Genomic DNA, 24,951 nt, shown 5'->3' with positions numbered 1-24,951 from the left:
TCGAAAGAGGCTTCACAGGGAGAACTAAGTGCCCTTTTCTCCTCTTTAGTAGGTCAGAGAGGGGTTGAGTGACAGGGTTAAACCAGGAATGCAGGTCTTCAAGCTGACCTTTTCTCTGTCGTTTCTCTGTCCCTGCCTTTCCTTGCTGTGTTGCCAGGTGCCCATTCTGCATCTACTCCACTAACCGCCCCGCAGCGATGGAGTGCCACCTGAAGACTCACTACAAGATGGAGTACAAGTGTCGGATCTGCCAGACAGTGAAAGCAAATCAGCTGGAGCTGGAGGTGCACATCCGAGAACACCGCCTTGGCAACCATTACAAGTGCGACCAGTGTGGCTACCTGTCCAAGACCGCCAACAAGCTGATTGAGCACGTGCGTGTCCACACCGGTGAGCGCCCTTTTCACTGTGACCAGTGCAGCTACAGCTGCAAACGCAAAGACAATCTCAACTTGCACAAGAAACTGAAGCATGCTCCACGCCAGACTTTCAGCTGCGATGAGTGCCTGTTCAAGACTACCCATCCTTTTGTCTTCAGCCGCCACGTGAAGAAGCACCAGAACGGGGACTGCTCTGAAGAGGAGAAGAAGGGCCAGTATTCAACCTCCAAGGAAGCCAGTCCACTCCTACCCGTGAACAGCTCCAGAAACCTCCTGTCACCCCTCTCAGTTATGTCTGCCTCCCAGGCTCTGCAAACAGTGGCTATGTCGGCTGCACACGGCAGCGGGGCAGAGCCAAACTTGGCAGTGAAAGCCCTGGCCATCAACGGCACTTCCCTGTGCTTTGATAAATACTGGAACTCGGAGTTTGCCCACCTTATTCCTTTAACAATGTTTTTCCCCAAAAACCACTACGATCTCACATTCCATCCACCCAGACCTCAGACTGCACCGGGAGGTGCCTCTTCACCTAAACACTCCTTCCTTGCCTACCTTGGACTAACAGAAAGGGCAGAAACTGTCTGAGGGCAGTTACATTCTGTACCAAAAATACCCCAACAAACCCAGCAGGTATACATTGCTGCAAAACGTAGACCGAAGAGGTAACGAACACTTGTACTATATCATTAGTAAGGTTTAGAAAATGGCTCTGTGTGTATACTTACTGCATTGACATGAAAGCTGCTTTATTAAATCTTCAAGAGGTGACCTACTGCATACTTCTACCTTCAGAGGCATGTTCCCAGTACTCTTATCTAAGAAACTATTTTGTCTTGTTAAGCTGAAAAAGAGTGTCCTTAATGGCAATCAGCACTTGTAAGATTACATATTGATGCATTTTATTTTTGGGGCTTTGCGTGCGTGCGGGTGCGTGAAAGAGAATCTGCCTGTAGCGTGCCATGACATTGCTTTTGCACATCCCTTATATTGGCTTATTTAATTATTATTCTTTTCCCCTTTTCACACACTTGCTCCCTCCCTTCCCTCCATCTCCCCCTGAACTGTAGAGTTGTGGAAGGATTAACGCTTGGTTCAGGGTGAATTGGTGTATTATTTCAGTGCTGTTTGCAGCTTCCTTTAGTTGTTTGATGCCTTGCACTCAGTTGTCAAGGTTTGAGGATTTGGGGTAGAACTGATGAGGAAAAAGTTGCTTTCAGCACTGCAGGATGACAATATGACAATGAAAAGCGTGTGTATGTACACACACATATGCGTGTATGTAGTGTGTGCAGTCTACACACCCACACAGCAGGCCCAATTCTTAACTGTTACACAGGTGTAGCAAACAAACACCTGCGTCTGGGCCATAGCATACATCTTTTGTTTTAAAAGGGCATATAAATATTATATATATATATATATATATATATACTGTATTATGCAGTGGTTACCTTTTAGTTTGCAGGAACAACTTGTATAACTAGAATTCTATGGTGGAAAAAATCCAACAAGGGGATTAAAAAAAAGGGTATGGATAAATTCTGGGTATAAATACTCAGACTAAAAAAAAAAAGGCAGTTTTGCACAGTGCTTTAGTCTTGCACTAGTTTGTTTCTCACTTGCAAAAAAAAAAGAAAAAAAAATCTGTGGGCTGAAGGTAAGACGACCATTTATTTGAAAAGGTACCAGTAACTTCTTTGAAATATAAAGCTATAAAAAGATGCTGTTTGAACCATACAGTTCTCTTTTATACCCTCAGTATTTCAATTGTACTTGCAAATTCTACAGTCCTACCGCTACCCTTCATGTTATTAGTAATACTTTGTTCCTTTTTGTTAAAGGCAGATAGAGTGTACACTCTGCTAGGAAGCTAACTTTATACTTATTTAACACTCCTACTTGTGGTCATTAAAATGACATGTATGTAGCACTTTATTGCAGGAAAAAGCAAATGCGGATTGGTTGTATAACCTTTGTTAATCTCAAAATGCCAAGAGTGATCTTAAGAGAAGCTAACCGACTGTTAATTGACTTTTGTTTCTTAGATAACTTAATATCCAGGAAGAAAGATCAGGATTAAAAATAGTCTGCATTAAAATTGGAAGTATAAAATATGAAACATTTCAAAATTACCATGTGACTTACAGGAATGCTTTCTTACTGGATTATTGTTTTCCATAGTGTCTCTTGGATTCGAATCTCGCCGTCTTTCACCAGGTATTAGAAATGTCTGACCTAGCTTTTGTCAGAGTCCCCTCTCTGTCCCTTGGCCGAGCCACTGTAGGAGGTGCCCTGAGTCACATCTACCGTGCTATCCACCCACCCTCATGCTGCCCTGAAGGAACTTCTTCTGCAGGTTGTTGTGGGACGGGGGGAATCCAACAGGCCAGTTGGAGCCAACCCCTTGTTCATGACAGCACTAAAGCAACGCCCCAGTTCAGGAAGGCACTTCTGGTCCACAAGGGCTCTTAGCCATATGCACAACTAGAAACATAACTCAATTTTCATTAGCTCTTAAATGAAGCTTGTGTGGAAATACTTTTTTGATGCAAAACTTGCATCCTTTAACCTGTTTGCAAGATTCCTACATTTGTTTTGCACTGAGATGGCCAAACATTCTCCATTATCATGACCAAACTCTTCCTGTTGGGAGAGGACATCCTGATCTGTGCACTCCTGTTAACATACTGGAAGCTATTTGCAAGGGGGAAATATCCAAAATAGTAGCAGATTATCATTTGGAATTATTAATTAAAGGACAGAAAAGTCCCACCACTTTGTTTACATTCCAGCAGACAGTTTTGGTTCTAACGAGCATGTGGCAGTTCTGTCTGTCTCCACAGTAAAGAAAAGCCATCTGTTCCAAAGTATGTATAACCTTTGTAAACAACCTACGTAACTCAGGGCCCTGTTTGCCATGCCATGCCATCAGAACTCGCTGGTAACTCCCCACCCCCGGAGTACAGACAACATAGAAAATGGTGTATTAATAAATACTCAAAGCATAAAAAAATTGAGTATCTCGACAGCATGAAATATGCAATCTGCATCCAGAAACTATACCAGTTCTTTAAAATACATTCAATGCGTATATCTCTGACCCCACCATAGAAGAGCAAACACGTCCAAATCAAAAAGCTTATTTTCCAAACCGACAGGTAAAGTACAGCTGTCTAGGAGGAAGAAGTAGGAATATTAGCAGGACGCTTTACGTAAACCAAACAGCAGTTTAAATAGGGCTGGAACTTCTAAGAATGAGCTGTCAGCATGCAACCGCCACATGTTTGACAATGTTCCACTGAAATAGTAATGTTCAATGTACCTGGGAAATTTGTTTAGCACTTTGGAAAGGATAAATTAATTCTTTCTGGCAAGTTATAGAAGTATTCTCTGTAAGGAAAAGTGTGTTAGGAGGTTTTTATTTTTTTAAGAAAAAAAAATACACTATTTATCAGAGCTCATGCATATTAAAATAATTGGTTTGCAGTTCAAGGCTAAAGAAAGGAATGTTCTCCAGAGGTTCCCCTACCGACTAATGACCAACAGTTCTGATAAATTCCCCCCCCACCATAAAGGTAATTTCATACTGGTTTTCACTATGCATTCTTTAACAAAAGCTAGTGTGTTTTTCCATTTGGTAATTCAGTTAAAGTTCTCAGCACTTTTTTCTTTCTTCTGTCTTTTTTTTTACTTGTTGTATTTTGTTCAAATATCATTCTGTCAAGGTTTGTGTACATTAATAAAACTTTGTATTGTATAAAGCTTTTTGCATTATAAGGCTGTACAGGGTCATTTTGACAGTAACTGGTATATTTCTTTGCATCTTACGTTGCATTGCCAATTTCTAGTGTATCCAGTTTGGAAGTACAATATACTCTAATTAAAAAGGTTGGCTATACTCTTGTTTCTTTTTGGTTTTCCTTCCTCTCCTTTCTCACCTTAAATAGATTTAGGCTTGACTTGGAGGGAGGGGGAAAGGATTCTCCTACAAGACAAGAAGGTAGGAAGAAAAAAGGTGAGATGTTATCAATGGTTGAAATTCAAAAGGAAAGCTACTGATGAAGAAATACAGCAGATAACTCCTAGGATGGCTACAGGACTTCTCTCTGCAGGCTCTGTACTTGTACCAACCTGCCAGGTCAATTCTGCAAGGGGCGTAACGCCTCTTCTGAGGAGTCTGCTCAGTAGGAGGATGACGGAGCTCTCTGGCCTCACCCTCCTCAGCCCTGCAGTTCAAAAATTGGATCCTTAAGCAGTAGCTTGTTGAACCTGGCCTTACTTGGGAGTAGCCCCAGTGAAATCAGGAGAACTCTTTCCTTACAGAGGAGCTACACAATGCATAAAGGAACACTGTGCATTACAAGATTGTAGTGGAAGTCTTGGGTTTTTTATTGTAAAGTATCATGTACACATTTTGTCAGCATTTGAAAAAAAAGCTGTTTTTTTTCCCCAAAGATTAATGAAATAATTAACATGCACAGAGGAGGCTAAAGAAGGAGACCCTAAGAGCAGACAAATTTCCAAGAAGCAAAGATACTATTCGCTCCACTGAACAAGAAAAGATACTTAACATCCTAAAAGGAAGTTAGAGTGTTTAAACACTAACCAAGGAAAAAAAAACAATCTGGGCATTCATTAGATTATAAAAATTATCCTCAGATAAATTAATGTTAACATTAAATACATGTGGCTTGCCCTTTGCCCTCAGGGCAGTGTTAAGATCCAATCAACTGAAAAATTCTTACGGTTATTCCTGCTGGGCTGCGGATACTAATTTTCAGGGCCTCTGTCAGTACCTTGTTAGCATACGCAGTGCTGTTAACAGCTTGTGTGTTGAATCCTCTGCTCCTCCTTTTGCTGGTGACTAGGTGAAGGGAAGGCATCTCTAGCTTTGACATAGGGTTGGTAGGTCATCTGCAAGAGGAGGTGGTCTTTCTCTCCTCTTGCACTATATCTGTAATAGAAAATATACAGTGATACTCTATGTGGGTTTTTTTGCACTAGACATAAATAGTTATTCTAGCAATTAAAAGACAAATCATGCAAATTCTCTAATTCTGAAAGGTATTTCAGAGATTGATCTATCAAGCCCTGATTATATCTTGATGGTTTTAAAACAGACCTCTGCTTGCGTAAAATGCTACAGTTCTGGCATAAATTATTGTAACCGTTCATTTAATTGAGACAATGGTTTAAGATGTAGGTTTAAATGTTCAGTTAAATAAGCAGAGAAGATGCAGGGAGTGAGTCAAAGAGCACATTGGCTGGCAGCGGAAAGGGGACGCGGCTGTCTCTCTCTGGAAGCACTCGGCTCTTTTGACAGTGTCTCGATGTCTCTAGGAGGGGGCTGAGCAGAGGACTGAATTATCCTGCCTGCATAAGTAGTCAGCTAGCAGTCAAGTGCAAGACTTGCAGTAGCTCCAGCCCTTGAGTCTTACTGTGAACTTTTGTTTTAAAGCTCAGGCCTAATGTCAACCAAAACATCAACCATCCTCATGCAATCCGCCTCTCTAGCTTTACCAAAACCCACACATCTGACAGAAGAACCCTATGTGCACCCAAATAGGGGTATCAGTGTCACATGCTGGTATGTGATAAAGAGACACTGTCCTTTGCAGCAGGTGGCTATAATGTGCTCGTAGACCTGCACAATTTTAGTCAATTACCTCAACTTTTCCTAAGCTGTCTTTTCTGATACGTGCACCAATATACACGCGTGGTGATAGAAAACATCTCAGTTTGTGTATTGACCCTCTCAGGGCAGCAGGAACTGCCCCGTTTCCATTCTGCAGCTATGTATATTTTTAATAGGCCATATATGTTAGAAAATAATAATTAACTTAAAAGTGGACATTTTTTCAAGCAGAATTATTTCTTATAATCCTATACCTGCCATAGTCATCATGAGCCCAGCAGAATAAGGCTTAAGAAAAGACTTCGGGAAAAAAAAAACCTAAAATTTTCTGTAACACTTCACTGTAGAGGGGGATTATTTTGCAGGAGATGGCATCATTTATGGAGAGCCATGTTTTAAAATACATGTTGTGTTAAAAATATATCAGTTGTGCTCCTAACAAACAGACATCTGCATTATATCATCCACCATCGTATCTGCTGCTAATTGGCCTCCTTGTTGACAAGTCTCAGCAGCAAGGTTAAGTACTGGCTGTAGAAGCAATCTAGCCTCTTGCCCGAGGGGTCAGAGCTCAGGGAGGCCTTGCAGGAGCCTGCACAGCCTCCTCCCTGCTATATATTTTCCAAGAGCTAATAAAACACCAGCGCAATCACTCCTACCCGGAGGTCTGCCAACCACTACGGTGTCTGTGGAGCTGCAGTAAGTGGCGTGTCATCTTCTCATCGCAGAGGCACTCAAGTAGTCTGCAAGGGAAGAGGCACTGTCTTTTGCATCAAAGTTTCAGAAATTACCAGTGAAGCATCTAAAAATTCCCAAAGCAACAGCTAACCTTGGACGTGGGGCAGCTGAGGCCTGAGTGCCCAGCAGGAGCCCCTGAAAAAGGGATGGGGGTGGGTTTAGTGCCCTGAGTTCAATGCCCCTTGAAAGGTGAGCATCTTCAAGGCGACTCATTTTGACCAAACAAATCCACTAGCTGCTTTTAAAAATCTTGCCCTAAAAAATCCTGGTGGGAGGTTGCAGGGAGCAGCCCGCTGCCCGGTTTCCCCAGGAGCACGCACTGGCTGGAGCATGGCACTGCTGGCTTCGAGCCCGTCAGGACAGCTCAGACGTCACACGTGTCTTTTGGCAAATCTAGGCTGAGTAAACAGGTTAGAGCTGAACCAAAGACCAGAATTTAACTTGGCTTGTGGGCTTGCTGCGTAGCTCTTGGGAACATAATGCTATGTATACTAGGAACCCATCCAGTTGCTAGATACCAGGAAATACATCAGAAATGCAGCTGTTGTGCTTCCACATGTGCACAACAGCTGTCTTTGACCAGCCCGGCAGTGGCTATATTTACATGTATGATGTTCTTAAGTACCCACCATTTTAAAAAATAAAAGAAAAAAAAAAGAAAAAAGATAATTTGGAGCTGGAGCTGAGCAGTAGCAGGGGTGGGCAGTGGGGACACGCACCAACTGGAAATGTTTCATTAAGTTAAACCCCCCCCCCCCAAAATAAAGAACACCACCACCACACCCACCCCACCCCCAAAAGAAAAAACCCCAAACCCCAAGACATGTACAGCGGAAGAGCACAAAGCGATACTCTGGCACTTCTTTGCAGCCTTGTGAAGCCTCTGCAGCCTATTTCCCTGCTTTAAGATGGGGGAGGAGGGAGCATTCCATGCTAGGAGGTGGTTTTCCTTTGGTTTGGTTTTTTTAATTGTTCCATTTCCCTCCCCCTCAACCATGATTAAAATGCAACATATGGCACAACTCTCAAAAAACACCCGCAAAACCAACAGGTTTTCCAATTTAGGCTACAGTTAATGAAAAAAGACTGAGTTCCTGTAGTATCCTCTGTTGTTTGCATGTAGTTCAGCTCTACTCTACTTTTCAAACCTCTACTTTCTATCACATACCTTTTTTTTCCAGCACTTCTCAGACAGCACTTCACTGGAACTGCAAACTTTGGATTGTTACTCTTCTGGGAAGGTGCCTGTTTAAATAAAGAATAGGAAAATGCTGTCTACCGCTGAGCACCTAGACCTTCAGGCCAATGTTCACAGCACAGCCTGTGACCAAAACCAAAAATAGGCCTCACTTTCTGGCTGGTCAGAAAAATATCAAACACTTTCTTGATTCTTTCCCTGTTATTTAAGACTGGAATGTTCATTCACACGCTAGACTGAAGAATTTGCTTTTTAACAGACGTAACAGGAAGCCAGTTGGGAGGGTCAAAGCTATAACTAACATGCTCACGCATAGCTGAGTAGGACTTTAGAACCTATTTATGCATAACTGCATGAATGAATAAGAGCATGTTTTCCCTGGCTTGCCTTCGCTGCCTCCTTAAGCATTTTGCCACAAATAAGCACATGAGCCTGGTCTAGCCCCTGCTGAGAAAAGGCTTGCTGCTCCTCTCTGCCTGAACACCCACAACAGCGGCACTACCAGTGTGATGGCCAGCGCTGACTCATTTGCCAAAAAGCCAGACCTACGGACTGGAGCAGAGCGCTGCGCTGCCTCGGGCACCTCCACCCTGTCGCACATCTCACCCTGTGCAGCATCACGCTCACAGACTTTGTCTGGGTACTGAGAGCAAGTGTTGCTTGAGGAGAAAGCAAAAAGTCATTTGGCTTCCTTGTAGGACTAACTTCTCTAAAACTGGGGGGGTACATTAACGCAGAATTTCTTGCTAGAACCAGAAAAATAAATTATGATGAACTATACATGTCTTGTATTTCTTGTATTGCAGGGATTAACACTTCCCTGATATCTAGACTTTCCAGTACATGGCGTACAATTGCATTCCATTACAGTTAGAAACAGTAGTTGTTTTAGCAATAAAATCGCCGTATCTTTTTTTCCTGAAATTGACAAAAAAAAGTTTAAATGGCATGGGAATGTAAGTAAAGATAAATAGCTGCAGGAGTGCTCCCTCCATCAGTGTGATTCTGAAATAATATGCATATATTGGTGGCTGTCACTCATGCCAGTGACACTTTTAAAACATACCAGAATAGCTCTATTTGCAGGTGTTATCAGAGCGATGCCCATTTGCACTCTGAATATTTAGTAAGCAAGCATTAAGACTTCATGTTTTTATACCTAGACACCTATTTTTAATGGGACTGCATAGCTAGAACTTAATGAAAAGATCTAAATATAATGTTAATGTGATTTAAAAATATGCACTGCATCTTTTAAGTTGACATTTCAATTAAAAATAAATAAGATCCAGTTATATGGTGATGCTGTGATAAGATTGCATTTTTACCAGTCAAGTTTCATTCTTTTTAAAAGTGACAGATTTCTCTAAGATAGACAGAGCCAGGAGTAACAGTCCTCCAGCCACTCAAACCAGGAAGATACAATTAAGGGTGCACTTAATCACTTCCCAAAACTGGGATATCACATTTTATGGATAAACACATTTTGCGATAAACACACCCTTATTTTCCTGTGGCTAGTCTAATAAAGCTAATAACTGCATAATAAAATTTAAATCACATTCAATCTTAACAGGAAAACAATGCCATGTGCACTGCAAAAGGTTATTACACACCTCTACATGGGCGTACCTATCGCCTAAAGCTTTTGCAAGCACCTTCTTTATCTCGGTTGCGGCAGCTCCGCTTTCCGACAGCGAGCCCATCAGTGCTTAGAGATTTGGCAGTACTCAGCTCCAGGCGGATGGTCTCAGCACACTCAACGTCTCCTCTCATCACCTGATGGCCCAACACTCGCTTGGCGCTGAGCTCCAGCTGCTTCGCAGCCGTGCTGCAGTCACGGTGGGGTGTGTACCTGGAAAGACACCCCTCCGCGGCATCCTGGCCCAGCTCAACTCGTGTAACCAGGAATTTAACAGGAAAAAATCTGCTCGTGTTTTCTTCTAAGCTCTATTTAATTAACTAAGGTCCCTTTGGTGCTGCCATAGTAAATCACACCTGACGTGTTCCTAACGTGACTGCCCGAGACATAAGTACTTACAATTCGAAGGCAGGATTGACCTGTTGTCACCAAACCTGGTCTTTTCTTTAAACCTTATGCGTATCTCCAGCACCGCATTGTTCCACAAGTTACCTGTAAACCCATTATGTAAAAAGTACTTTGCTGCAGTAATACACTAAATTCCCCCCTCACTACTTGCACTGCAAAAATAGCTCCCGATTAGCCTTCCCCAAGCTGTTTTATGGCTGCCTGCTGCAGGCCCTTGAGCTGGACAGTGTCACTCTGTTTGCTCTTGCTACAAGCAGAGGCCACTTTCTCCTGGTCATCATCACCGTTACCCTCCTCCGGCCCTCTCCACTAACATGAAAAGCTCATTCTGCTCACAGTTCACTTCCAGATAGATCGGCCCATTCATTCCTCGGTTCCGGCTCTCAGGGTAAATGCTACTGACTAACACTTCAGGAGAAAGAAGAATTTTTAAAAAATCCAGAAATTGGGATTGCTCAGAGGTTTCTTTCAGTGGAATATTTTGCTGTAAGACAAGTTTTAAAAGACACAGGAATTTCCTGTGGAGCAGAATTTGTGGTTCCTGACGATCAGCGCTACCGGCCATGTTCTGACCAACTGTCTTTGGATCTGGTTCCCAAAATCCTTTACGCAGAGAGGTTTTCCTGAGCATTCTTGAGAAACTGGATGTTTTCCATCAGGATTTTTGATTCTATCACTGTAATAGCTAGTTTCTCAACTTTTAGATTGTGCCATTGGCAGCACAAGTCACATGAGTCCTGTCTTTAGGTTTTTTGTCACCTAATCAATAGCTTGTCAAGATCCAGGCTCTTATTTGGTGGTAGAGACTTCAAGAATCCTCCATTTTTAGGAAGCCAAAACAAAATGGCTGGGGTGGTTTTTTGTATAGACCAGAAAATTTGTTTCCCATGGAACTTTTTTAGCTTCCTGGGCTAGACTAACTTATACACATAAGGCTAGAGGAACTTATACACATAACTTTTAATGACCAAATAAAAATAAAATAGATCAGCAAAAACTGTCACTGGCAGCCAAAATGAGGCTAGGACTCTGAAGTCTCTAGTGTGAATGTTCCCTAGGTGCCAAAAGCTTGCATGGTTCAAATCTCGCTCTTGGCACTGCCAAACAACCGGGGACTACCTCCTCCCAAGTCATCTGCCAATTCATGGCAGGCCAAAAACTCAGAGAAATCCCTCATCTCTGCAGCTCTTTCTAGAAACCTCAAAAAGAATGGCTATTTACCTCTAACTCCTCTGATATCTGGTGTCTGTATGTATGTTGACATTGAATTTACTGTCCAAACACTGAAAGCCAGAGAACTTCCACCCCAACAGTACTCACAGAAGTGCACAGACCTTGTCTCCTGCTCTGTTCTTGCAGAGGGTGGCTCACTTGTAACAAGTTGCAGTGTCATAACAAACTCAAATCAATTATCCCACTTCTATGGGAAGGCTGCTAAGTCCCTCAAATCTTCTCATCACAGACCCAGTAAGGCAGGGGGACTTCCTGAAAACTTCTCTCCTGTTAACATAAGAGGAAAAAGCACCTGCAACACCCAGTAATGCAATTAATATTGTCAGTCACATGAAATCTGAACTCTTACACCACTCCAAGGAAGCATTCAACTTGAATTCTGATGGTAGCCTTGTTTCCCCTTTCCTTCCTGGCAATAAATAGGACAGCCAATGAAGAAAGCTGCCTTCAAGGAAAGATCCCCTCCCACCTACTGAAAGGTCTTTGAAAGATCTCCCGGGAAGGTGGGAGAACACAGAGAAACCTCCCACCCACAGGGACAGGCCAAAGACAGCTCCCAAGTGCTCTGAAACTGCAGGGAAGAAACTCTCACCCTCTTCAACTCCAGCAGGCAATCTGGGACACCGGGCAGAGACAGCCCAAGGGAGGACAACAGCCCATCCGCACACCATCCAGGTGCCCATACTGATAGGTCTCGTGGTGTTCTTGTGAATAAGCACGGTTTCTCTTCCTAATGGACAATCAGGCATGTGCCAGACCCCATCCAGTCTCCAGGTCATTAAAGGGAGGACCTAAGACTCGGGTGGTAACACCTGAGACTGGCAATAAAACTCTCCAGAAATGGAGAGGTGGGAGTTTGAGGCTGTGATTGGAGATGTAGGAGGACCCGAAACCAACACCATCTCACCAGCAAGCTCAATATGGCTGTGCCCTGACAGAGCGTGCAGGTTATTTTGGATGCAGGAGGTGTCAGAAAATAGATGAATGCAGCCTAACTAGGAAATGGGGAATGCACCCACCATGGTTTGCAGGCTGGCCCTGAAGCAAAACAACTGATGTTTCTTAATTTATAAGGCATGGAAGTTAACCTCAAGGTACTTCCAGTTCAAAATATGGTTCTTTTTCCTGTTTATGATCAAACAGTACAGCATAATTCAAACACACGTCCTGGAAAGGTGAACAGCAGACAGCCATACCAGCTGCTCAGGGCACCTGCTTCCAATGATCTACCCTCTTCCTTGCACAAATAATGTCAGAAGATGAACATCTCATTAAAGTAATTATCCATCCTCATCCCCTGACTGCACATCTTATTTTTTTCTGTGCTGCCACTATATCATATGCCCCCTCAACTATACCACAGTGCAGTGACTTTCTTTTTAACACTTTAAAAGCAGTATGTTCTTTTTTTTTTTTTTCCAGGAAGAAACTGCAGACAACCCATGTCAGCAGCCAAATTAAAACAAACAAGTCTTTCTGAACAAAAGGCGCTCTTTCTAGAGACTCAGACTCACTCATTAACTCCAGAGTTAATGGACTGCAGATTCTTCAGCTTTTGGGAAATACGATTTGACAATTTGTAGGGGAAGACTGATTTTTATTTACATACATCTATAAATAAAGACTTCATACTGTGACACCAGCCACTCAGACGCATGATAGAAGTTCAGCATCTTTTCAAGAGAAATGGTCAGGATTTTGGGTGAGGGACTGTAGTGGGGACCCTTTTCTAACTCCAACTGAAAAATGCATTTTCCCTTACCACATCTAACACTACTGAAGAGGGCTGCATCTGTCAGGTGCCTCTTACTGCCAGGATTGCAACCTGCCCTGCCCTCTCAGGGTAGATAGAGGTCTGTCAGCCTTTGCCAAATGAGTCAGAAGACAGTGATGCGAAGGTACCGCGTGGAAGGAAATGAAAGAGAAGAGCTTTGCAGAAGTGGGATTTTGCTCTTAGTACTTAAAACTAGCATGAATTTCACACTCTACGGACAGAAGTAAGGAAAAGAGGAACAATACACAGTGCAATTCACTGCCAGAAAGATTGCAGAAATACACCTTCATGAGAATCTTAAAACATGAGCAGAAGGAAAATGCAAGGGACTGATAGTTTTAGCAAGGCCACACCATGTAAACAAAACACATCAAGGAAAAATAAGGAGGCGGGGGGGGGTCCAAGTGGATTTGAATGTGTTGGGGCTACAGAACCCAGGTTTCCTGACTAGGAGCAATGCCTTGAACTAGTTAACCGCAAACAGGCTTCTTGAAAAAAGTTATGCCCTTAAAGTTATTTACACAACAGCTCAGGAGTCTTGATCTTGCCAGCCCTCCATCTTCTCTCCTCCAGCTGCAAAACCTTTTATAACCTCAGTAGTTCTTGCCCATCACAAAGCAGTGAAAAAGCCCTGGTCAAAAACAAGTCAGAGATGCAGAACCCAGAAGAAAATGAGACCCAAGGTAGTTGATTTAGGTCTCTGCTCACCGTTTCCTTTGGCATATTTTCCCTGGTTCCGAGTAGTCCAATACACTTCTGAAGGAACAGAGAGCAGTTTGACATACTGAGGAGGGGAAAAAAAAGATGGTAACAAGTGGTTGTCCCTTTTACCTTGGCTGTAAATCTGTGTACAACATACAGTGCACCGCATCAATTCCAAACAAGTGCAGGCAGATATACAGCATGCCGCTTGCCCTGACCAAGCCATAGAGCAACAGAGAAAAAATAAAGCTCTCTAGCAAGACATAAAAATACTCAAATCTGTTGTAAATAGGAGTCCAGTTTTAAGGAGGTCTAAACTCTCCTAATCCCAGAAAAACATCACTACTACCTAGACATAGTAAGCGTACCCACAGATCCCAAACAGCCCTATAGCAGATGCAGATTTCATCTGGTAATGTAAGCATTTTTAAGGAGCAGTGTGGTGCAAGAAGGCTATTCACCAGCATTAAAAAAATAAAAATAAAAACATTCAAATCAGCTCAAATTGAACCTTTGATAGGGGCAACATGGTAGCTATATCTTGGTGGGCTTTTAGGGAGAGATAAAGAAGCTCTGAAGAAGTACAGCTATCCCCATGTGAACCATCCAGGAACCTTACGGGAGGCAATCTACTCACCAGTGCCATGACTGCTTTGCTGTAAGTCCAGCAGATCTGGTGATGCATCACAAAATCTATGGGTTGCTTCATGTCATGCTTGGTGTTAAAATACTATGTTTTGACAGGTTTGTAGGACAAAAGTCGAGGACTGACAGCAACTCTCTTAGCTCTTGTAAAGGACTCATACCATGAGGAACCACTAAGCCATCTGATGCCAGAAAACGCAAACCACACAGACTTTGAAGCCTCCCTTTCTGCCACAAGGGCTCAAGCTTCACACTGCCCAAACAGCGAGACCAGGATCATGAACTGAGAGAATCTAAAGAGATCAATTTTCTCTTTTTTTGTAGGATTTCTCTCTGGAGTACCCTAGTAGGGAAGGCAGATGTACTCAACACAGAAATTATGTAGCCATCAGCATTTACCATGAATCATTCGGCATGAATCACAAGAGATTTTTTTTCCCCCTCTTTTGCTGAAAGTACACTGTTTTTCCTATGTGGGACTGTTTGACTATGTCTGGCTGACTTGATTACCAGGAAGAATGAAAGCAGGATGCCTGATCAAGTACCAAAACATCACTCGAAAACACTGACTAATATTTACTTCTCTCTAATCAGTTATTTAACCAACTTCAGTTGTGAAAACTCAATGGTGGTTTAAAAAAAAAAAAAAAAAAATCTGAATCCACTTGAAAATAAAGAGAATAATTAGTGGAAAAAAAACCCAAAACCAAACACCAAAAAAACACACCACAATTCAGTACAAACAACAAACTAGGCAGAAGCAGGGAACATCTACATTGGTTTTTCAAAGCAGTAACTATTACGACTGGTACCTCTGAGAATTAAACAGAGCAAGCTCTCCAGTGTTTTGACCTCCAGAAGGTCATGTTCACAAATCAGTGACCGTAAGAGCCAAGCTGGCATTCCCAATGCCCACAACAATAGATCCAATTACTTCAACCAACAAGCATTAAAAAGCAAATGCAGCACACAAAGCTCCTATTGCTTTGTTAATTCAAATACATATATCTGCAGATATAAAGATGAGAGAACAGCACCCTTGCCATGTCTGTATGCTACACATGCTCTGGTTACTTAACTTTCCTTACACATTTTGTTTTCCGCTTTTCTTCCCCCCTGGTGTTTGCCTGTTTGGAAACACTTCACCCAAACTCAAACCAAAACAGGGCTGTGTAAATTGATTCAACAACTATTTCTTTTGTGAATGTTGTTCTTCCCACCGTTATTCACTGCAATTTTTCAGATTTGGCCAAGAGAAAATACCGTTTTGTTCTTCTTTCAGTTGCAAATGCATAGATCTAGGTGCTCAGTAAAAAAATAAACTCAAGCTTCATACTTACTACTCAGTGACTATTTTGAATTTGCTAAGTAACCTAGCAGTTCAAATAATTCATTTAGAGGAAAAACAAGAAACAGAAAGCTTCAGTAAGTACACTGCCAAAACCAATAAGTTCAAAGGGCATTAACTGCATTTTATAAGAGGCAGATTAAAAAAACCAAAACATCTACAAGATCCAGCCATACCTACCAGATACCCCAGCCCTGGGGACTTTTGAGGAATGGCTGGGACCAAATCTCAGTGAAAACCCCTTCACAAGTATTTAGCACCCTCTCCCCTGTCCTCCCTGGAAGGCCTGAAGACCATCACCAAGTCTGGCACCTCTGTGGGCTCCCATGCTTGCACCTGAGCTCCTACCCCGCCCAGGTAATGCTAGCGCTGGCCCCGTCTCGCACAACACAGGGAGAAGGTTGCCACCAAAATCCTCTATCACCTCTATATTCCCCCCAGGCAGACAGAGCTCTGCTCAATGGCTTCCAAGTGGCAGAGGAAAGTGCCCCGGCTGCTGCCCGCAGGCCCACAAACACGTACTGATCGCAGCAGATAAGCTGTACTGATCTGAAAGGTGAGTCGGACATGCGGTTTAATGTGACTGGGGAGGCTGTTAATCAGTGGGGAGGCTATTTATGCCTACTTTGTAAATGTCCCTATTTACTTTAAATAAAGTTGCATTAGAAGAGCCAAAACAAAAATACCTATCAAGAGCAGAGTAGACAAAACTAACTGTGGAAGTGATACTGCCCCAGAAAAATGCAATGTAGCCAATTTTGCAAGGTTGCTAATTATGTATTATTAAGGACATTATACAGCGACCTATCTAGAGCCCTTTGTTGCCCTATTATCAATAACAAATGGGAACTTGCTATTTTGGGAAATGACCTTTCTCCACAGCATTGTAGTGTAGCATGAGCCAGGAACCTCCCGAGCTGTAATTCCAGCTCCACCATTGACTTGCTGCGTGATGAGGGAAAGTTGCTTTAACCTCTCAGGGGCTGTTTCTTTTTGTGTAGAGTTGTAGCCACACTCGCCTACCTCTCAGCTCGGTGGAGTGCTTCACTCAGTTCAAATATTTGAGCAGAACTTTGAGGATGCAAAATGCCAGATCAGTGTGACACACTGCTGCAGCTGCTTGAGGATTTTAACACGGCAGAAATTCAGCTGCAGCTGGAAGAACATACTGCACAGAGCTACAAGATTCCCTTTTCACAGGTGAGAACCTATAGCCACTAGCTTTAGGCTACAGGTCACCAGCTAGTTACATTTAACTTGTCAGTGATTTCAGCTACAGAGTTTCTCAACACGCAAGAAAGAAAAGCTCAGTACTTGTTCCCACCTACACGCCAGCAGAATGCAGGGTAACGTTAACAACTCACATAATGGCAAAGGATACACCTAAAATAACAGCGTGCAGAGACCATAGGATGAAAATTATCAGGACAAGCAGAATGCACAGTGGATACTCAGTTTATGCAGTCTGGTACGTTTCAAAGGTCAAAAAAAATAGTTGGGTTATAGGAAGTTACAGAGATTAAAAAAATAGAGCAGACACTGTAACAACACCAGCTCTTTCTCTCCCTCTCTCTCCCTCTCTCCCTAAATAAATAAAAGTCACGACTAAATGAAGTCATTCTGAAAACACAAATTATTTAATTTGCTTTGGCGGAATATTCCCAGGCTTAACCTCCTCAAATTGTGGTAAAAGTTGGGAAACAATCTGATCCATTTACAAATTACAGGAACGTGCATAAGCACACAATAAAACTACAGGAAGGCTATACTCCCAACTTAGAAAAAAACCCATCACTTAACTCTTTTCCAAGGGGCAGAGATCAATTTGTTTTCAACATCTCACTTCTCTCCTGCCTTACTACAAAAGAAAGGGCTAGATACTGATACGGTATTTGAGAGTTGTCTAATAACTCCCTTTCATAATTTCACCAACAGCTTCCAAACAAAACTTACTTTGCGGCCCGAGACCCATCCCACTGGAGGAAATTCCATTTCAATTACCTTGTAATTGACAGCACAACTCAAATTCCTAAATCTGCATCCCCAATTCTTCAGAAATAAAGCTAGTTTCACAGCATGGAAGATTTAACCTGAAAGCCACAACACCGCACCCATATTTATGCGAGGAAGTTCCCAGAGTGAGCGCAGTTCTTCCATCACGATGATCCTCGAATGCCCTCAGAAACTCTTCAGCTGTTATTTGAAAGCATTTTGTGTTACAGACAGATAGATGGCAATATATTTGACACAAATGTTTAAGCATGACATGATTCAAGTTTTGTAAGAATTAAATTACAGCAGTTATCGAAATCCATGTTTGAAATTTAGTATTTAATACATCTCTACTGACAGATTGCATTTACTGATCTTAATTAACGGTGCCCAGAGACAGCTTAGCCATGTTCTCCAGATTGAACTGCGGCAAAATTTTAGACCTGGGCTATGGATCCACGGATATACAGAAAACAAAGGACAGGGATGTGCTTCCTTAGCAAGTGGTGGGGTACAACACTTTGAAAGCAAAGGGGGCTGTTTCCTCTCTGGGGCAGAAAGCCTGGACTTGTGTGGAACACCCCGGTGTGAACACGCAGGCCCTGATGGTCACTTTTGCTTCTACAACTTACTCCTGCAACGTTTTGGAATTAATTTTCTCTTACCCAGAAACTTCATGGGGAAAAAAAAACCCAAAACCCACAAACCCAAACCAGTTTGAATTTCATCAGCAGCCCAAGAGCGGTGGATGATGAAATCAGGCAATTGCTAAGGAATCCTTTGACCAGCTTCTTAAAGCACATCCTCGGTGGGTGGAAGGGGGGGGTGGGTGTCAAAGGCATCCCTAATGTAGTTTGACCCCCCCCCGGAGGAGCCGCCGCCCGGCGCAGAGCCCCCAGGGGCTGAGCCCTGCTATACGGCACCATCTACGGGCTCCCTATAGGTACTGCAAGGGAGAGGTAAGGACTGCGGCTGCTCCCAGCCAGCCGGTCCGCCGGTCCCCGGTGCCGGTGCCTGCCCTCCCAGCAGGGCCGCCGTCAGACAACTTTCCGAGGGATTGTTTCCTCTGTGAAGCGCTCTCACCGTTTCATCAAGAATCATCTAGAAAATGGAAGTTCCTGAGAGGTTGGCTGAGGAATAATTTTCAGAATAAAGACATTTACCTTGGTCGTTTGTAGCGATTTGTTTCTCTCCGCTGCCATTTCTTGGCGTGTGAACAAGGGGGGGTTGCTGCAAACACTCTAGATTAATAAGCACAGGAAGAGAGGAAATGTTACGGCTTTTAGATTCAGAAACTAAACAACTAGAGTAGCCTTAATTCTATCCAGCTTGTATAAGATTTAAGTCTCTATTTTCAGCTTTCAATGCAAAGTTATTTTTCTTCCTAAGTTATACAAGACTTGTTTGTTCTTTTGGGGTGATTTTGTGATGCAAGCTACATGAGGAAATGCCACGCTAATGTGAGGATCCACTTAGTCCAGCCTTAATCTCGAGCAGCAGCCAATAAAGAAAAAAAAATTATGAAGCCAAAACCATTCAAACCATCCCACAGAAATGTCCTTCCACTTTAGATGCTCACTAAGGGATACATGTTCAAAATGTTAGATGAGAACTCTCCAGACCAGGTCATTTACAGGATCTGTGTATGTCTCCAGACCAATGTTTTCTAAGATGAAAGAGTTGGCAGTGGACCAAACAAGATTATTCCAGTTTCCCTCTGAATTTTCCTGTCTCATTGCATGTGACATTTACTACCCCAAAAATGGAGAACTGACTCACCTAATGGGACAAAACTCAGGCGGCCTAGATTCTAGGACCCCTATTCAATCACACTTAGGCACGTGCTCAAACGCCGTCCTTTCCTCACATCAGGGTGTGGAGAAACTGCAGCATTTCTAATAGGAGCAAGTCCACAGCAAGGAGTTGTGTGCGGTGGGAGCAGGTGCGCGGAGCAGCGTTTGCAGCTAAACTGAAAGCCACACACATCCTGCAAGACATGAAACTGGGGCTTGCCTATTCAACACGTCATAATTCAGAATAACTGATTAATCTTGGTACAGAAATAAAACATTCAGTGGCTTTCAGTTGTGCTAGTGCTGTACAGCCGGCATGGTCTGCCTGGTTATTGCAGATGTGGAAATGACAGCATTAAAGAGTCTCACAATAGAGACACTTTTTCAGTTGTAAGAGAATGCCACATTCTAATGGATAGCTAAAAGGAAAGGTGAAGGATAACAATATTTTAATTATCTAAAGTTTGAAACATTAATTTTCAAATCTGCTCAGGTTCTATTGCCACTGCACACAGAAAGAACCAGTCAGGTATTTTGCATCACACCATTTATAACAACAAAAAAGTTTTACTTTTACTGAAACTGTTTTTAAAAGCTTCTTGATTTTGACCTAAGTTCCCTCCTTCTCCTGTAAATCAGAAGATAAGAATATCACTTCAGCTACTTGTTTTGAATTCTGCAGATATCAAATATTAGCAGCTGTTGTTCACTGCAGACAGACAAATCGTATTCACAGCTCAAAAAAAAAGAAACCCTGTTTTGGTGAACAAAATTTGCTCTGTCCAGCAAGCAAGGGCATGAAAAGTCACTCCTCTTAGTCTCAGACAGCAGTCAGGATTTCGAGGTAGATCACTTTGTTAAGATTTGTGCAATTAAAAACATAAAAATTAATAGCAATACTTGTAGCATAATTCACATTCCAGTTTGCTGTTTATTTTACTTGATTGAGCTCTGCCAGATACCATACACTTGCCATGCTTTTGACATGACACATAGGACAGAAATCACTTTCTTGTGTGGCTGCCTTTTCTGGAATGAGTATCTGATCTCATTTGTGTGATTACAGCAGTATTATTAGTCCACTCCATGAATTTTATGAGACTGGGATAGCTGAACAGCAGTTTCTCTTTGAACTTCAGAAGAGAAGGGACACCAGAGCGTAACAGGCTTGTGAAACACATGCTGACCTTTTAATATGTTGACCTGTACTGCTATTAACAGCTATCAACAAATCCTGAAGTGTGGATGGAGGGGAGAAGGCAGTGGGGGGAGGAGAAAACCAGCAGACTGACAAGGCATTATTCTCCACATAATGTCCACAAGCTTACAGATGTCTCAGGATCGTAACATTTTTAGCAGAAATGGTATACAAATACTTAGCTGTTGTTTACTTAGAAGTAAAAGACAAGCATCTGAGTTACATTAAAAGTTCATAGTCTAAGCTTCTGACATCATAAGGCACATTAATTGTTGCAGTTTGTGACGTCACTGAAGATCCTTTGTCCAGTTAGACTAACAATTTACAGCTTAGAAGTAAGGTGAAACAAGCAACTTACTCTTTACGCTTATTTTACAGGCTTTGCCAGATTTGATCAGATTTAAAAAAAAACAGGGAAAATTGTCTTTATATCTACATTCAGTGCAAATCCCTAATCATTTTCAAACACATTCCATATCCCTCCTACTTCAGTTTGTGAAATCTCTCCTAAAAGATACAAACCAGGATATTCTTAGCACCCTTATTTCCCTTTCCTCTATGGATTATTTTGCCTACTCCAAAATACTGGGAAAGCGTCTCTAAATATGAATAATCCTTACTGTGATGGCTGAAGTCTGTTTCTCCTGCCGTGAGAGGAGGGTCTGATATCGCAGTCTGGGAACCAGCTCAGCTCCTTTTCCCTGTAAGTGGCAGGACACATCTTAACACAGTTGGCTTGTCTCTAAACTTCCCATCCTCCACACCTTCCTAGGATGGTGCCTGTTTTCTTCTAAGACTTGATGAGAGAGAGAAAGAAGACTAAAGGGCAAAGGTAACGAAGGGGTCAAGAAGAGATGGTTTCCCTCAGACGCTGCTAAAAGACACTGAACAACAGTTTTGCACGACTTCAGAAACCCTTGCCTTCTGCTGGTGAGCTCTGTCCAAGCCTGGGTTCACCAAGGTTACAGGAAAAAAAAAGGTTGTACTTTTGTTGATCAACGCTGCTTAGCAACAAGTCATAAAAACTAACATTACTCTTGTCTTCCGCTGGTCGCAATTAGAAAACTACAAACAGGATCTTTGTGTCCCACATTCAGTGCTGAGAGAAACCTTTAGCAGTGTGACTTTGCAATGCTACGAGCCACACAGTTGACGAGAGTATCTTCTCATTACATGTACATTACGCTTCCCCAGCCATTGCAGTCTGCCACAGTGCAGGTCAGCTCAGTCATCTGAAGTTACAGTAGCCTTTAGGTTACAATAGGTTATAATCTTTAGGTTATAACAGGCACTTTCAATAGAAGAAACAAAGCAAAAAATACCGTTAATCCCTGATTAACTTTATGAATGGAGTAATTTTAAAAGGTGTATAACTAAACTAAAGCTTTTTTATGCTACTCTACCAGTGAAAGAGATCTAAACATAAGAGAAAATGAAGACATAGTAACTAACATACAGCAGGAACTCACTTTGCCATAGTATTTTAAGGAAAAATACAGGAATCTCATCATGCATTCTGAAAAGTGAAGCTTTTGACTTCTTTGTTAGAAGCAAACAATCACTTACTCAAACGACAAGGACTCCTAGCTTTTCCTCACTTAAGACACAAATACAAACAAAACCACCTAGTTCCAAAGGACAAGTGTCTGCATTAGACTAGTCCCCCCCCCAACACACAAATCCAAAAGACAGAAAAGAGAATTGAATTTATCATTTTTGTAAATATCACACAGCAAACACTGTGGATCACATCAGTTACTGCAGCTTGCCAGTGAATTGTCTAAGGTAACTCTTAAGATCGCATGGGAGAAAAAAAAGAGAAAAACACATTCTTCTTGCTGTTTCATAACGTACCTTCTCCATAGACTACCATGAATGTCAGCTCCTCTTTTCCTTGTTTGTTCACCAGCTGAACCATACCTTGGTACGGCAGCAGGGAACAGAATACGTCTATCATACTTCCATTCTAAGTATGTACTGTAATTGCTTACGAGTTTTTCATTTTGGAATATTTATTCTCAATCCACAAATTTTGTTAATGTTCTAACATGGGGTGGGTGGGTGATTTTTAAATAAACTGTAAGGAATATGACCATGGAGTATCTGAACTAGTTTTTGGAAGAAGAACCCTGTTGCTAGTCAGCCTGTACACTGTTGATTGTCCAAATCCTAAGTTCCAGGGCAACACACTGTTGATTTTTCTTTAAAATACATGTTTTAACAACTTCTGTTCATCATTCTTCTAATGATATATGATTTAGAATAGTCCAGCAGGAACAGTTACAGAAGCACTAAGCTCTGTAAAAATATTTCTCATTTTAACTCATGGATAATGTTCCTTCTTGACTATGCATCCAAGGGGGAAGCAATAGAGCACCCAGTAAGGAAAAGTAAATGGGAAATAAGTATGTTTACACCAGTACAGAGCAAGCCAATAATTGAATCTCGGCACATTAAGAAAGCTTTAGGAAGGGAACTGCACAAGGTTAAACATCCCCCCCAATTTGTATTCTTTAGGCTTGCTCAATCCCCATCCCCCGAAATCTCAAGACCCACAAATAGACAGCCAACACACTGCAGATTTCACAAATAAACAATACATGTGAGAAGATAAACACTGAACAAGTATGCATAACAGGAAGCAATGCATTTACAAAAGGCAAGGGCAGATTAGATATCAAGGAAAAGTCTTCTATTACTTAAAGCAGGACATTACAACAGAACAGTAGTCAAGAAGGGGTCACTGGGTCCCGTCACTGAAAACAGAGAAATTAGATATGAAAGGAATAAGTCACACCGAGAGCATGAACTTGCTAAGAGCATTTTTTCAACCTTAAGTAACATGGCCATAAATATACATGGGGCTCAGAGTAAAGACTACTGAACTGTAACCCTTGTACTCTACTGACCTGTTTCAGAGTCCTGGGTAAATCACTTGATCACACCACACTTGTTTATCCAGCTGTGAAACACCAGCAACATCTATTACACAGGGACCTGGGGAAAAGTTTCACACTTACACACAACTGCAAGACTTCATAGGACACAAGTTTGTGTATCTGAAGAGTTTGTTCCTTACCTCCCATATCAAGTTGTCTGACAGTTTATCGTACCTCTAGCTACAAACATAATCTTGCTATTATTTTCTTGTAAAGTATGAGAATACTGTTCTGCAATAGCTGTAGTTTTAAATGTTAACATGAGAGCAACTTAACAACTCTAGAAACTAAGAATATGTCAACATCCTACACAACACATTTGTTTACTTTTTTTTTTCAGAAGCCTGTTTACTTGAATGACAATGTTTTAATGCATTTTACCCCACTTAATCCCACAGAGTTAGAAATGATGAGCTGGAAACGCTCTTCCCTATCTTGGGAAATACTGAATTGTTCACTAAATTGTAGCCTACCAGCTAAAGCTATGCAGTCCTTCTGAAGACAATGCATTTCCCCAGCCTGTGAGGACATAAACAAAACTGCACAATTAATCGAACAGCAGTTGACTCCAAAACATGTCACAGCAAAATGTTACAAGATATAAAACAAACAATTTGATTCTCACATAAGAGGCTCAGTTCGTAGTTTGCATGGTACAGCTTTTCAATTTGGTAGGGGAATCACTGAAAAACAAAGCAGGGCCCCTTATCTATCATGCCATTTTTGAAGACCCTTTTCAGTGTAAGGGTATTTCTCTGCCTACTGAAGCGTGAGGCACAAATGAACATATAAAGGCCGCAAATGTGATTTTCATTTAATGCTCTACTTTAAGAGGAAAATGCAATTGAATGAAAAGTAGAACTTGCTTAAGCCATTGTATTGTCTTCTGCTAAGAGTTCATTAGTAACTTAACAATACTTTAAAAGAAGGAACAAAACGAGAAAATAACGATGGCCTATGGCTCGAGCAGATCAAGAGATCTGCATCCAGAAAACAAATACTAAGAAGTGGTATAACACGTTCAGCTTGAGCAGCTGTCATTTAAACAAAGCTGCAGGTTCTATTTTACTTGCTTGACAGCTCACGTATAACCCGACAAGGAAAACAGCAGTCCCTGACAAAAGAAGTAGTAATTACAATAATAAGGGTTTGATCTAACAGATAAGCACAAATGAGGTCACCTCAAAACCTGTCACCTGAAACAAATGGGCTATCAAAAAGTTGAGAACCCACTAGTTAAAATGCTGCTGCTCTCAGACTGCTTAAATAGAAAAAAACCTGCAAGTGCTACATTCTTTTCACAACAACTCAGCATGGTCGTAAGGA

General features: G+C 41.9%; 1 protein-coding gene and 1 long non-coding RNA gene across 7 annotated transcripts in view; one reads left to right on the top strand and one right to left on the bottom strand.

Annotated features, from left to right (window-relative positions):
- ZNF827 (zinc finger protein 827) overlaps positions 1-4,278 on the top strand; it is a 115,847-nt gene extending 111,569 nt beyond the window's left edge. For 3 of the 5 annotated variants that reach the window (XR_011324154.1, XR_011324152.1, XR_011324151.1), the window contains one exon: positions 158-356. Coding sequence is in view for 2 of the 5 variants with exons in the window: in XM_069780166.1 (XP_069636267.1) it covers positions 158-965 (808 nt within the window). In the remaining 3 variants the exon portion in view is untranslated. Of the gene's footprint in view, positions 1-157 lie in introns of all 5 variants that reach the window. The other 2 variants (XM_069780166.1, XM_069780160.1) reach the window with 1 other exon arrangement.
- Positions 3,784-18,499, bottom strand: LOC138684869 (uncharacterized). 2 transcript variants are annotated; one of them, XR_011324158.1, is made up of 6 exons: positions 13,717-18,499; positions 9,584-11,501; positions 7,922-7,998; positions 6,675-6,758; positions 5,177-5,334; positions 3,784-4,606 (listed from the first exon to the last, which is right to left on the bottom strand). It is a non-coding gene; the product is annotated as an uncharacterized lncRNA (long non-coding RNA). The 2 variants fall into 2 exon arrangements; XR_011324157.1 differs by lacking the exons at positions 9,584-11,501; positions 13,717-18,499 and having other exon boundaries at positions 7,922-8,327.
- Positions 18,500-24,951: the final 6,452 nt, after the last annotated feature.

This window comes from Haliaeetus albicilla, chromosome 1, assembly GCF_947461875.1.
Source record: "Haliaeetus albicilla chromosome 1, bHalAlb1.1, whole genome shotgun sequence".
In the NCBI taxonomy this organism is placed as follows: Eukaryota; Metazoa; Chordata; class Aves; order Accipitriformes; family Accipitridae; genus Haliaeetus; species Haliaeetus albicilla.
This window is presented reverse-complemented; position numbering and strand designations above follow the sequence as displayed.